This window comes from Mytilinidion resinicola (genome assembly GCF_010093595.1).
Source record: "Mytilinidion resinicola strain CBS 304.34 unplaced genomic scaffold BDZ99scaffold_10, whole genome shotgun sequence".
NCBI lineage: Eukaryota > Fungi > Ascomycota > Dothideomycetes > Mytilinidiales > Mytilinidiaceae > Mytilinidion > Mytilinidion resinicola.
In genome coordinates this window covers 315,669-330,160 of record NW_022985446.1, presented here as the reverse complement: position 1 = coordinate 330,160, position 14,492 = coordinate 315,669, and the positions used below count along the sequence as shown (strand labels likewise).

The following is a 14,492-nucleotide window of genomic DNA, read 5'->3' as shown; positions in this document are numbered from 1 at the left end:
AGCGCACGTATATAGCTAGAAAGGGTATTCTATCAGGTGAAGAAGCAGCCGATCGTGCACAACCTGTACAGGAAGGGGCAGCAGAGGAGGCAGCAGAGCCACCGGCCGAGCGGCCACAGCGAGCAAAACCTAGGTGCAGCATGTGCGAATCAACAGAACACAATGCACGTACGTGCCCTAGGCGGCATGCAGCTAGCTAGTATGTAGCTGCATTAAATATATTTGTTCGTTGTGGAGTAATTCGGAATATTTGGCCTCGGTAGCGTGGTTGGGTGGGCCACTAGCTTGTGCGGGCCACTAACTTGTGGATTACGTTATAATACCAGCACGTTATTATTAGGGAATTCTTGGCAAGGATTGTCAGACAAGGGTGGTCTTAAGCTGCTGACAAGTCGCATTCTCCCCCCAATAGCCCTCAATCGACAATGCCATGATGCAGCAGGAGTCTCGCAAGCTGCTCGGAGATGATGCTGCCTCAGATGACGACAGCGACCGCGAGGAACACCTCCCCCAGCCCCGCAACGAGAGCCTGAGCCCGAACCCCAATAGTAGGCCAAATAGCAGCTCACCCCGTCCGCATGGGAACCGCCAATCCTCCTTCGCACAGCCGAGACCAGATGGGGCCCCGCGGACGCCGAATCGCGTGAGGTTCCAGGAGTCGGCGAATGGAGATGCGAGGGCGAACGGCCGCACGAGCTCGGAATGGGTGGAGCTGGAGGGGGAGGACTATATGGATGATGACCCGGGGCGGAATTCAGAGGGAAGAGAGCGCGTGCAGCGGTTGCCGCTGCTCACGGGGATCGAGGCACCAAGTGTGACGGTTGCGGATGAGATGTTCAATCCGGAGGACCTTCTGGAGAGTGCGAGGCCACGGAGTAATATGAGCAGTGCCTTTATGAACATGGCCAACAGCATCATGTCAGTACAGACTTCTCAATTCATATTTGTTTCTCACATGCTTGCATGAGATTGTAATACTGAGCTGTAATTGAGCGTTGCTAATGGGTTCGTAGTGGTGCTGGAATTATTGGGCAACCTTACGCGTTTCGCCAGGCCGGCCTCATAACTGGAACCATCCTCCTCATAAGCCTTACGGTGACAGTGGATTGGACAATCCGGCTCATAGTCATAAATTCGAAGCTGAGCGGCGCCGACTCGTTTCAGGCGACCATGGAGAAATGCTTTGGCAAATCTGGATTGGTTGCCATTTCCCTAGCACAATGGCTCTTGTGGGTGTTCCTTGGGCTACATATTCGAAAATGATGGATTTTGACTTTCAACAGCGCCTTTGGAGGCATGATCGCCTTTTGTATCATTGTTGGAGACTCAATACCCCACGTCTTCAACGCCATATTTCCTAAACTCAAAGACATGTCATTCCTCTGGCTTCTCACCGATCGGCGAGCGGTCATTGTCATTTTCATACTCGGGGTCTCGTACCCGCTCTCACTGTATAGAGATATTGCTAAAGTATGCCAGACATTCCTTTCATTGAAGTATCAGCTGACCTTTCCCAGTTAGCGAAAGCAAGCACATTGGCGTTAATCAGCATGTTGGTTATTATTGTTACGGTCATCACACAGGGATTTCGAGTCCCTGCGGAGTTGCGCGGCGAGTTGAAAGGCGGCATAATCATACACTCGGGCATATTTGAAGCGATTGGCGTTATTTCTTTTGGTAAGATATGTGGCTGAATGTAGATATAGCAGGACTGACTCGAAATAGCATTTGTCTGCCGTAAGAACGAAATGTCCAACCATCAAAGTTTCTCATCACTTATAGCTCCGCAGATCACAACTCCCTCCTCATCTACGGCTCCCTCAAGAAACCTACCATTGACCGCTTCTCCCGCGTCACCCATTACTCTACGGGCATCTCCATGGTCGCATGCCTCGTCATGGCTCTTACCGGCTACCTCACCTTCGGCAGCAAAACGGAGGGCAACGTCCTCAACAACTTCCCTACCGACAACGTTATGGTCAATGTTGCACGGTTGTAAGTCACCGTTCCGCTGATACATTCTCCCTGTGCCGGCCTTCACTAACATTTCCAACAGCTGCTTCGGCCTAAACATGCTCACTACCCTCCCGCTCGAAAACTTCGTCTGCCGCGAAGTAATGACAACCTACTACTTCCCGCACGAAGCCTGGGACCCAAACCGCCACCTCCTCTTTACCACCGTCCTCGTATTCGCCGCCATGTCTCTCAGCCTGCTCACCTGCGACCTCGGCGTCGTGTTCGAGCTCGTTGGTGCCACTAGCGCGTGCGCGTTAGCTTACATATTCCCCCCGATTTGTTACATCAAGTTGAGTAGTCGGAGCTGGCGCACGTGGGCTGCGGGTGGCGTCGCGGCGTTTGGGTGTACGGTTATGCTTATCTCTACGGTCCTCAGTGTAAGTAAGATTGTTAGGGGTGGAGAAGAAGGGAAGACGTGTAGTTGAAGTAGGACTATAAGTAGCATTGAGTAGGCGTTTAGGATAGATCTATGGGTTGGTTTGATGTTGAGCAGGTAACTTTTGATGGGCAGAACATGATGTAATGCGGTCTAGCTAATGGCTGTGCAATTCACTTTGCAGGATGCCAAATAGTTCAAAGCACCAGTGCTAGTCAAAACAGGATCGGAAGCGGCTAGCGCCGGCCAGGATCGATTACACTTTACTGCAGGAAGTTACGGACGAATTACTCGCGCTGATGAGGCTCCTTTTATTCCCGGTTCATTTTCCCTATCCCTTCCCTGGATCCCCACAGCTGGGACCTGATCGACGCTTGGATGTTGAATCTCCGCTGACCGCCCATTCGCTAAACGAACAACTACCATTCATTCCTTCAGTCTGGTTCAGATCGATGCAGACAGCCGCTGTTTTCTAGCTTAAAGTGCAGAGAATTAGTCGAGATCAAGAACAGATAGACATTTGGGTCTTATCAGCGGGATTAAGAAGTATTGACCACATCATTTCGCGTGACATTGCACCTAACAAAAACTTGACGAAGATCTACACTCACGCAATTCGCCAAGAACACACGTCCTGTAGTTCTTATACCTCAAATGGTACCCCTGCACGTCCCGGAAGCCAGCCGGAACGAGTCAAAGCGGCCACATGGGGAGCCGCCAAACAGCTGTCAACCGGCGTCTTCAGCGATCGTCACCAAAACGGGATCCCCACACGAGCGCAGCCAGGGTGACGGATCTGCATTCAGCTGAGGAATTACCGGCTATGAATTGACAGCAAGCTCGCGAAAGAAGGAAGAGCCGGAGACATGATTCGCAACCGGCCAGGGTCCAGAGGAAGAGGAAAACCTCATGAACATCTCTGGGGCTTGGATGAGACTCCTGAGTGACACGACCGCGTCTTACCGAACAAGTGAGGGGGCGTCAGGCGTGGAAAATTCGTATAAAGAGCTCAAGACATGTCTCTCAATTGACTCCATCATCACAATCACAACCGGTTTTACCATTCTCACCCACAGTCGCTCTTTTAGGCATTTCCGAATCTAGTCACTCTTTTAAAACTAGCCAAAATCGTTCATCATGAAGTTCTCGTCCTTCTCCCTCTTCGCCCTCTCGGGACTGTTCGCCGGTGCCTTTGCTGCGCCTGTCGCCTCCAGCCAGCGTGATGTCGTCGCTCGCGATACCGGTTATGGGCCGGTCACGGAGACGGTTTCTCACGTCAAGACGATCACGATCCTGACCCAGCTCGTTTCGGATGTCAAGGTCCACACTGGTGCCATCAGTAAGTGCATTCTAGCTCATGCTAGCAATCCCAAATGAGGATATCATACTTACATTAATCCAGACGCCACCATCGTCGACGTCGTCATCGACGAAACCTCGAAGCTCGAAATCACAAAGCTCGTCCAGAACGAAGTCAAGCAGATCATCGCCATTATCTCCACCGCCATCAAGGGCATCACCGAGCTCGAAGTTATCCAGCTCGTGGAAGCGGACCTGAAGACCGTCGTCTCTCTCCTCGTTGAGCTCATTGTCGAAATCGTCTTCACGCTCCAAGGCGTCGTCAAGGTCGTTGGAATCAGTACGTCGAATCTCTCGCCTGTCTAAGGCTGCCGACAGCTAACATCTCGAACAGCTGTCTCGGAGCTCCTTGGCTTCATCCTGCCCCTCCTTGTCAACGTCATCATTGCGCTGCTTCACGCCGTCGCGGCCATTGTCGGTGATGTCCTCTCCCTGCTCAAGCTCGTTCTCGGGCCGGTGTTGGATATCGTTGGCGGTGTCCTTACCGGTCTTGGAGAGCTCCTGCAACAACACTACTAGGGCATCCCACCCAGATGGCTCCGACGGGATATGATAGCATAGCGATGGGAGGGGACGTGTGTGAGTTGTACAATAGACGAGTACGATGCCATGAAGGTCACTCTTCGGCGTTGAACTTCATTAGGAATAATTTTAATTTATAAATTGTGCTGAGAAAAGTTCGCTCTTCAGTATTGACGTGTTCATATGCTTATGCCAATATCATAGTAACTCTCCAGGAGCCTACTGGGTAGAATGCAGCATCTTGCCCTTGATATTCACATCTCCCTCAGGGTGTTCTCGAGCTTGAAGGATGGGATGCTCTGGGGAAAATGCTGTCGAAGAAGCTCCGATGATGAAACTTAAACTGCACAAAGCAGGTATACATTTCTCGAAGTTGGTGATGCGTTGCGTATTAAATTTGCAACGCAGTTTGGAAGTGTTCATAAGATAATCACGTGATTGATTCTGAGGTCATTCTAAAACCTTGTTCCACGTCGCTCCAATCCCATCATCCATCATCCATTAATCGTAATACAAAGCCCCGACCTTCTAGGAGATTTACACATAACCGCAGGTTTCTGGTAAATACCCCTCCGAGAATTGACGTTGGCGACGCCGTTTTATAGGTCTTCCAACATGTTATGGCGCGCCGCAATCAGGCATGACAACCTATAGAAACATGTCGGTAAAGAAACCAAGAGCCAATTCTTTGAAGGCAAGCCCATTCTAAGTCCGGTTAAACGCTGTGAAATCAACGCTTGGTCCAAATCCACTAGGATGATCAAGACCTTTCATACACGCAACGACGAGTCGGGTGTAGCTAAGGCCCATCCTCCGAGGCAATTCCTTTTCCGCCAATTCAAGCAATATCTCTTTCACTTTATTGGGAATCTTCAACGCTGCACGAAGAGCAGCGTCTGGGTCCGGTGCACTATCGACCTTGGCAGCTGCTCGAAAGTAATCTGATACCTGCGATTGGCCGTTCGCCGTTCTCGTTCGGACAAGAGGATCCCAGAGGCCAATCTCTAACAGACATACCCCGAGACTGTAGATGTCATGACCAATGTTGTATCTTTCCTGAACCATTACTCTATCCTGGACTTCGACTCCTTGCCGTTCGGGATGACGGTAGATGTTCTCCGTCCAATCGGTACTCCCAGCCATATTGGAAAGATTGCCCTCGATAGCTCGTCCATGATACCAACTCATCAAATAAGGGTCTCCAAATCCGATTGCATAGCTTGCGTCCTTGTCTGCGCCCTCGAGCCTTGGCTTGAGAAGAACGATTGTCTCGCTGCGTATGTTTTTATGGACCAGGCCCGCGGAATGGACCCCAAGAACAGCCTCGGAGAGTTGGCGTGAGAGACGAAATCGGTAATTGACAGAATGAGGCCCTCCAGAAGCCTTTCCAACATCTGCTGCGATCAAAGTCTGTAAGGTTTGCGGTCCCTCGACGTTTTTGGGGAGTTGGAACACAAGCTCTGGAGTCGGTTCTAGACGGAAACCAAGGCATCGCAGAACGCCTTTCCTTGTACTCTCATCTACGCCATAGCACAAAAGGGATGCGATGTCGTCCAGGACACGATACGTGACATTGCCTTGATTCTGGTACTTCTCGACGATGACGGATGTTTGCGAATATCTTTGATCGGCCTCGTTCTGTTTGTACTCGGCCTTTGCAGTAAACATGTTCGTCGTGAAAGGCACGGGGGTATATCCTTGGCTTTCCGAGTGCACAAAACTCTTCCTGGAAAGCATGACTTGGTCGTGCTTGTGTTCCTTCTAATCTCTGGCCAAGATGAGCAGCTGCGCAAGATCTTGCTGGTATTCCCGCAAGTTCTTGTTGATTTTCTTTGCATTTCTCTCTCCATGGATTGCAAAGAAGGTCTTATCCGCGAAGGAGTCCGGCTTCTGCTTGTCCAAGAACTCAACTGCAGCGACGACTTCCTTGCCGAGTCCCGCTATCTGCGACTCCAAGGATTTCTTGAGTTCGGGATCGGCGCCAGCGGAAACATATTCTCCCGTGCCCTTGCGATGTGCACTTTCAGCTGGCAGGTTGCCAGACTGTGCCCGAACTCGCCCAAGCTGGACCACACGTCTTTCGCGTGTTTGAACGTGTGAGCCCTCCCGGCCAGCCAAGTTCCATATTTGCAAAAGAGATCGACAACTCCAGGCACTGCGAGGACCAGGCCGGCTGCGCTGAGACCATCAACCGGCATTTTAGATGAACGAGAAGGGTAGCAACAAAGGGATGTAGACGGTAAGAGAGATGGAATGCTCAGATTTCTCGAGCTCTAGTGCCGTGCGGCTGAAGTGCTGACGGGAAGAGCGTGCAGAAGAGGATGGACCCGCCCGTCTTTTAGGTTCAGCCTTTCTTGGGATTCGGCTGAGCTGCACAATCTTCTGCCAACGCTTGCACCCACCACTCGCAAGACAGCGATCAGCCGCACGCCAACCCCTTATCACCAAGCATGAAGCCAATGGACATGTGATCAACTCCACCACCGGCCACCCGCCTATCGACACTAATTGAGGCTCTGTATGCCCAGTTAATCACCCCTGGCCAGAGACATCTTCGGTGCTCACATTGCATCTCAGCCTCAGCCGGATCTAGAATAATACCACCATTTTCGCCAGCGATGTTCCAGAGAACCCATGCAAACGTCTAGATATGGCATAATACGAAATTTCCACAGAGATCGGGAAAGGGCAATATGGACGGGTGTTCCTTGCGAAGCGACTTTCAGATCACCAGGTATCAGAGTTCGGGACGTGCCACCGAGGTACCGCTCTTTTCAAGCGCTAATTCCGCTAGATACTGGCTTGCAAAGTGATCTACTTGGACGGCACGGAAACCGGCAAGGCCGCTATTGTGCAAGAAGTCTCAGTGCTCTCCAGACTCCGTCATCCGAATATCGTGGAGTACTACGATGTCGAATGGCTCGCGAATGAAGCAAAACTGTACCTTGAGTACTGTAACGCGCAGACTTTAGATGACTATGTAATGGCCAAATAGCAGCTGTGAGTGGTGTAGTTCGAGTCTGTCTTACCTTTAGTAACTTGTTCCGCAGAGAAGTCAGGCTTCGGAGTTTCCGGCCGAAAAAGAAGTATGGAATCTCGCTTTTCAACTCTCTTCTGCCTTGGCCTACTGTCGTAGTGGCATGCTACGAGGCGCGAGCGGGAGGCTGTATAAGGACTGCCTGAACGATTTCGACGAAGAGTGGAAACCGATACTGCATCGCGTTATCAAACCTTGGAATGGTTTGCGACCTATCATCGACTAGGCAAGATCAAGGCTAACAGATGCCTAGTCTTAGTGAACCGTCACGGCGAAAACGAGCCCACCTTCAAACTTGCAGACTTCGGTTTCGGTGTAATTTTGTCGGACAAGTCTTTCCAGATGTCATTCACTGCCGGCACGCGCGGCTACATTGCACCTGTGAGCCTGCCGTCCTTGCTGTCCTCGCTTGCAGCTTACAAGGTAATCAGGAAGTCCCGGTCGTCTTTCAGGGAGCGGGCCTCTCTCAGTATGGGTATTCCTCTCAGCGCGGGTTCGGCATACTCATCCAATCCGGCCCGTCTGAGCTCTAATCGTAAGTAGGATTCGCCTCTAGAGCTCCTTCTTCTTGTCTTTGCAAAATAAAAGGTTCAGGGGAGATGAGAGGCTGCCGAGTACAAGCCGGGTTTTTCATGCCGGTCAAAGGGGACGTAAGGGACCTGGATAACGGGTTATACCTAGGGAAACGAGTCATCCACTACTTCTGGGGTCCGGCAAGGCTTCCATACTAGCCTCATTTCGGTCGAGATGGTATACTGCTCAAGAGCTACCTTGCTGGATCGTGTTGTCGTAGGGTCATATGAAAGCATCTCAAAACCTTTCAAGATTTAGCGTAAAAATCGTGAATTGTACACTCGACTATGACCTTCCTAATTCAAGACTTAGTGTAGCGAAGGAATTAAGCAAATGACACCTAACTGCCATTAGAGATGCAATGGGAGTGGTAAATCGGATTGCATTCCTACCTAGCCTTCACTTCGTATCTTCCTGAATTCAGGTTACTTGCTAAACGCGACGGATATCCTATTCCAAAGTATAACCTCTTCTGTCGCGGGCATGTCTGATACTCACAAAGCTCGCTCAAGAAGACCATAACTATTTAGGGCTCCAGATAGTCACACAACTGTAAGTCTTCACGACAAGATCTAGGTTCGGGTTTTCCAATACTCCTGATTTATTTTACACTTCAACCAGCCCACCGGGGAGGTCTCCAAGTGATAAAGAAGATTCCCAAGCAGAACGGATTCTTTCAGAGTGTCCAAACCTTAGTCATTTACCGAAATCATACGTTCGATCGAAACCTCATTCGTTGGCCAAAATATGAGACAGACGCTCCACCCGCAGCAAGGGGTACTAGAAGAGAAGTCGCACCGTCTGATCAGAGAAAAGAAACTTCCGACCTACTCATCTCCCTCAACCACCGCATTCTCCTTTTCGCCAGCGCGGGCACGGCAGCAATGCTGTTTATGGCGCGCCCAGTCCACACGCTGGCACTTCGTCGAGCAATAGGAGATGGTCCTGCAACCGCTGCAAGCACGGAGTGATTTCAACTTCTTGCAAATAGGGCAGAGACGCGGCGGCGAAGGGCCCATCGTCGAACGAGCGGGCTGTGTAGGTGCTAACCCATTGTCAGTACTCCCCCTCACCCTTCGTATTGATACACAAGCTAACTCACCACCTCCACCCCCACCACCCACCGGGAAAAGCCGATCCCTCAAATCCCTTGCCCTCAGCATACTCATCTCCAGCCTCTCAGAGCCCGCAAACCCCCCACCGCGCTCCCGCTCCTCAAGCTCCCGCAGGCGCTGCCTATCCACCTCGCGCAGTCGATCAAAGGGCCCGGGGCCCTCTACAGCCGGCGGCGCGCCAGCCCGCCGGTTTTCAGCCAGACGACGTATCACGGACCCGTCTTCCAACTCTACCCCCAGAATCTCGTCGACGATGCGCTCCCGGAGGATCTCTTGCGCCTTGTACCCGATCATGGCCGCGTGCGCGTCCCCGTCTTCCGTGTGTTGCAATGCTTCTTTGAACGCGTCGTGCCCTAGGCCCGCGATGAGGCGGCCAAATCGGATGTCCACGAGCTCGCGCGCTTCGGTGCGGGTTAGAGATGCAGGGTCGAAGCCGGGTGGGAGGGGTCCCTGGCGCGTGATGCCGCGGAGACGGGCAGAGCGGACCTGGGGCTCCGGATCGATGACTTCGGGGGTGTTCCTTGGGGTTGAGTGGTCGGAGGCGGTAGGCAGGCGAGTGTTAGCGCTGCAGTAGAGGCAGATGCCACCGAATTGGGTTGGGTGGGAGCATGGCTGCTGGTGAACTTGGTTCGAGTCGGCGGCTGGTGTAGCTGGGAGGTCGCGGACGTAGTTGAGGGCCGAGTGGAGATTATCCACTGGAGACGCATGGGTCGATTGCTCTTCGTCCGGCTTTGCGGCTGCGTCTTCATCGGAGAGAGTGAGGCGGTTGAGGAGAGTGGAGGGGGCGGATTGGTCCTGCTCGCTCACGACCGGGTGGACGCTGTGCTCGTGTTAGTAGCTGCTTAGGTAGGGGGTGAGTGAACCTTTGTTTACGCCTTAGTATCTGGCTCGGGATCTGGGCTGGTCGATGGTGGAGGCGCCATTATGCAGGGTGCGGGTAAGAGTTTGGGGAGTCAAAGTTTGGAGGTTATGAGAAGTTGAAGCGGTGGTGTAAAGCGTTAAAGACCTATTATAGTCAAACGATTCGTGGAGTGAATTTATCACTTTCCTGACGTCATTCGCTATAGATCTTAGGATGTTAAGGTCACCTTGGGGCTGCTTGCGAGTCAGGCTTTTGACATTGTCGGCTGTCTTCAAATGGTACAGCACCAAGACATAAGTTTTTGGTACTCCCTGCAACTTCTTGGGGTACCCCGATAGGCTCTCAAATTTCCAAACACGCATGTAAGGGCTAACGTAGTGAAAATCAGAGTTGCCTTTGGCGGAGTTAATAACTGCTGGCTGGGGTACTCCTTACAGTGCTGTCCAGCGAGCAAGAGTGGAGCCGGAGCAGCGATATATCCGTCTACCTAAACATTATAAGGCCAGAGCTACTTTAAATACAGATGTAAAGCCTAACGCAGTGAAAATCAGAGTTACCTTTGGCGGAGTTAAGAACTGCTAGCTGGGGTACTCCTTACAGCAGTGTCGAGCGAGCAAGAGTGAAGCCGGAATAGTGATATATCCGTCTACCTAAACACTGTAAGGCTAGAGTTACTGCAAACACGCATGTAAAGCCTAGCGCAGTGAAAATCAGAGTTGCCTTTGGCGGAGTTGATAACTGCTGGCTGGGGTACTCCTTACAGTGCTGTCCAGCGAGCAAGAGTGGAGCCGGAGCAGTGATATGTCCGTCTATGAGAAGTCTACCAGAACGACAACCAGAAGCGACTAGATCAAACCCTCAAGATCTCAGTGTCACAAGAATGTCAAGAATCTGCTCAGAAGTTTTCGCATCGTATTCTCGGGTATAGTCTAGTTTAGCTGCACAACACCCCAACACCATCGCTTCACAATATCAAAACAAGCAACAAAAAGGCAAAAGCTCACCAAAGACTCATCTGCCTTGCACCATTGCGTGATACAAATCAGACATCAAGGGGCCACATCGCTATAGAAAGAATCAAATGAATATACACTAAACGCTATTACTTGAAAACATGCCACAACTGTCTCTTCTCCTCTTGTCGATACTTCTTCTTTTCCGTCATTTCTTCTTCTTTACCTCCGACGAGGAGGCTTTCCAGTCTTCTTGAATTTACTACTACCTGCTGCCACCTCCCCTGTGCAAGAAAGAGCATGCTGGGTTCCTACAACTGCTCTTATACCTGCACTCGGTTGTGGAGTGCTTGTTCGGACACTTTGGAATCCTACACTCGCCACCATTCGTACAGAAGCCTTTGGCGTCTGGTGCCCGGAACGCCCGAGCATTGGAGGAGCCGTTAGGGGTAGGCCGGGTGGTTGGCGCAGGAGCAGGCTGAGGAGGACGCGGAGAGCTTTGATTCTTGGCCGCCTGTACTTTAACTGCCTGTAGTTTAGCCGCTTGCTCTCTTTCGATTTCTGCGTCGTCGTCCATCTGATCAACCCAAGACTTACCTGTAGAAAGTGTGGTAATCATCCCGCTTGATGTACTATTTCCGTCGCTCGGGGGCTTGGAACCTGGCTGAGTGGTGTTCTGAGCAGCACTCTGAGAAGCAGCCCTCCTTTGAGCGGCATCCCTCAAGATGTGCCCATCTTTACCCGGATGATACTTGACGCACAACATGTCCTGGCAATCTTTCGCTTCCTTATACTTCTTCCCGTCTTTGTCGACGCCACAGTAGTCTTCGCAATGCCTGTTTGGGCAGCCTTTTGAGACGAGCTTGCACTCTCCACCGTTCGTACAGTAACCCTGTCTACCAGCCTTTGGGAATTCGATTTTCCCCTCATAGGCCTCGATTCTCTTTCGACCATTGACTATCCCCCCATGTTGTTCCAGATCTTTCTTGTTGTCGGCCTTCATCACTTCGCGACGTTGCCCAATGAGCCGGTAATACCTATCTGGATCGTGGAGATGAAGGTCATCGAGTTCTTCTTGGGTAAAATCGTCCATACCCTCTATCACCTCTTCATCTTGGCCTGTCGGTTCTCCGCCGGCCGAAGAGGTAGGATTCGTAGGAGGAATAGCCGTCGTCGTCTTGGGTGTAGTGCTGTATTTACTGACCCCCATTCCACCCTGTTTCTTGTGAGCCTGATCTTGGGCTTTTTCTATAGCCCTCGCTCTGGCCAACTTCTCTTGAGCAGCCCTCATCTTATCGGTCATCTCTAATCCCTCAATTTTCTGGTCTTCGATAATGGTTGGCTTGCGATCCTGTACCTTATTTTTGGGCGGTTGACTACCATTTGACTGCTTTGACTGGCTTCTGTCAACACTGTCAGGTCTGTTGGGCTTCTTCTTGCCCGAAGTAACACCCCGTTCGCTCGAGGGCTTGGTATCTGGCTTCTTCATAGAGGACAAACCACTACCAAGCGCTTCGGGCTTGCCGTCACTAGATACACTGCTCTCCTCGCTCTCGCTCGAAGTCTCGGTATCAGACTGCACCGGCTTTACCAAATGGCCGAAAATGTTCCCTGCTTGGTGTGCGTTCCCGATCACCGGTTTTGTGCCTCCGAAAAACTCACTCTTGGGCGAGTCGAGGTTGCCAGTTCGTGTGGTAGGGGTCGTCGGCTGACTAGAAAAAGGGTTGAATATCCCGGCCGTGGAGATGGGCTTAGATCCTGGGCTGGGTACCCCAAACGTGAATGCGGGTGACCGTGGAGTGAACGTAGTCGCGGATGGCTTGAGGACTGAAGTTGTTTTGGATGCCTTGGCCCCAGTGGAGAAGAACCCTCCTTGTGGTGGTACTGAAATGGTCTGAGCAAATGGGTTACGTCCAGATGGCTTAACTTCTGTGCCAACCTGCTCATCGTTCTGGTGGCCATTCTTCTCGATCTCGGCATCATCGGGCTTATCCCCAATTGGGGCTTCGACACTAGTCTCTGCAGTAGAAGAGGTAAAACCCATGCTTGTCACGATACCACTAACCAAGTTCGAGAACTCCTCTCCTTCAAACAACCCATCAACGCGGCCCTCTAGAGCTTCAATAAGCTCGTTAGTAGTATCAGCCTTCGCCATGGCGGCCTTCGCCATTTTCCGAGCCGCAATCATCTCGTTCCTTGTCAGTTCCGGATCGTCATACAAGTCATCGTTCTCTTCCGGTTTCTTAGGCAAAGGTTGTTGGGAGCAGAGTGGGGATCAATCAATCAATCAACTTTGACGTCTCCAAGTTGATTGATTGCTTCGTTGAACAGGCTGTGATTGATTTGATTTGATTTGATTAATTTCTGAGATGCTCAAGTTGAGTTGATGAGATTGATACTTTTTGACCCCCAAGTTGAATTGATTGGTTTGATTGATAGATTGATTGATAAGTTGATTACTACTTAGGAGGTTTGATGCCAATTCGACGCCAGGAGCGTATAGATTGCAGAGCACTAAGTAACTCAGGCTTTATATTAAGGCGTCGTACGCCCAGGAGATCGCCAAGTTCGCTGAAAATTCTCTCACAATTAGCTGAGGAGGCTGGGATGGAGTAGATATCAAGGGCTAGCTGGCCTAGAATAGAATAGCGATCTCTTGTGATAACCTAGTACTAAATAGGGTCCTTCGCTAGTGGGTTGTCCTGTTTCAGAGTTAGCTCGCGCTTCCACCTCTTGTACTCGTCGTTAACAGTTTCCTCCATCTCCTGCTTGCCCTCCTCTATAGAGTTCCTAAGGAAGTCTGCTCGGTCGTTTATAGGGCTTGTTCAACGGCGTTTTGCAGGCCTTATATTAGGAGATAAGGTAGGAGATACTGCGCCAGCAGCCTTTGCAGCCACCTTATCCTTATATACCTGCCACAGCAGCCGGAAGGAGCTATAGCTATTTAAAAGCCAGTTCTTATATAGATATAGCCTATCGCGCTTTATATTATAATCCTTTAGCACCTTCTATAGCCCCTTAAGCGCATGTTTATATACTAGATAAAGTATTATAGCTGTAAAATAGATAAAGGTGTCTTCTATTTTCCTATAGTAATCCGCAAGCTTTTTATAGGCGGTGTTAATATTAATAACTAAGTAATTTTTAGGTGTATTTAAATTCTTATAGTTAATAGCCTTAAGCCTCTTCTTCTGCTTTTTAAAAGCTAAAAGTAGCTATTTAAATATAATAAGAACTTCCTAAATAGCTCTATAGCTACTAGCTAAACCTCTGCCCTATAGCTATATTATTGCATTTTTAAACAGCTTAAGCAGCTGCTTATACTCTATAATTGTTGCCTAATTACCTGTATTTAGCCTTTGCTCCTTAATAAAGTACTGCGGTTTCTCCTTTTTTATATTTTTGTGCTAAGATACTGCTTTAATATTGTATTTCTTAAGCTTTATATATATATACGCGTTAAAAGGGCCTTAGAGCTTATAGGCGCGCTTAAAGCAATTATAGTAAAAGTTCTACTAAGTTCTAATAGGCTTAATAAGCTTCTTTAGTTTATAAGATTTATTATAGTGCTTTAAGTTTTCTGCCTGCAGCTTAATAAACAGCTCTCGGGCTTATAAAAAGGCGCTAATAGATAATATAATATTAAATAGCACCCTAATAGGCCCGGCTTTCCTCTACT

The 14,492-nt window shown here is 50.2% G+C and overlaps 5 protein-coding genes across 5 annotated transcripts; 3 read left to right on the top strand and 2 right to left on the bottom strand.

The window, feature by feature from the left end:
- Positions 1-418: 418 nt before the first annotated feature.
- Positions 419-2,929, top strand: BDZ99DRAFT_463202 (uncharacterized protein; the record flags this gene model as incomplete). Its single annotated transcript, XM_033720025.1, has 7 exons — positions 419-918; positions 1,014-1,229; positions 1,284-1,470; positions 1,518-1,677; positions 1,726-1,737; positions 1,791-1,995; positions 2,057-2,929. Coding segments are annotated over exons 1-7 (1,649 nt in total), but the record flags the coding sequence as incomplete, so codon positions are not given.
- A 311-nt stretch (positions 2,930-3,240) lies between these two features.
- Positions 3,241-4,420, top strand: BDZ99DRAFT_463201 (uncharacterized protein). The gene is made up of 3 exons (XM_033720024.1): positions 3,241-3,731; positions 3,795-4,031; positions 4,086-4,420. Exons 1-3 carry the CDS (start codon positions 3,530-3,532, stop codon positions 4,268-4,270), a joined length of 624 nt encoding a protein of 207 aa, XP_033576336.1. The 5' UTR covers positions 3,241-3,529; the 3' UTR covers positions 4,271-4,420.
- A 285-nt stretch (positions 4,421-4,705) lies between these two features.
- On the bottom strand, positions 4,706-6,244 carry BDZ99DRAFT_498756 (uncharacterized protein). The gene has a single exon (XM_033723604.1). It carries the CDS (start codon positions 6,008-6,010, stop codon positions 4,979-4,981), a length of 1,032 nt encoding a protein of 343 aa, XP_033576335.1. The 5' UTR covers positions 6,011-6,244; the 3' UTR covers positions 4,706-4,978.
- Positions 6,122-7,843, top strand: BDZ99DRAFT_520729 (kinase-like protein; the record flags this gene model as incomplete). The annotated part of the gene is made up of 5 exons (XM_033725557.1): positions 6,122-6,367; positions 7,068-7,253; positions 7,324-7,513; positions 7,564-7,691; positions 7,742-7,843. 5 exons carry the CDS (start codon positions 6,122-6,124, stop codon positions 7,841-7,843), a joined length of 852 nt encoding a protein of 283 aa, XP_033576334.1.
- Positions 7,844-11,035: 3,192 nt separating this feature from the next.
- On the bottom strand, positions 11,036-12,968 carry BDZ99DRAFT_520727 (uncharacterized protein; the record flags this gene model as incomplete). Its single annotated transcript, XM_033725556.1, has 2 exons — positions 11,036-11,097; positions 11,207-12,968. 2 exons carry the CDS (start codon positions 12,966-12,968, stop codon positions 11,036-11,038), a joined length of 1,824 nt encoding a protein of 607 aa, XP_033576333.1.
- Between the last annotated feature and the right edge of the window lie 1,524 nt (positions 12,969-14,492).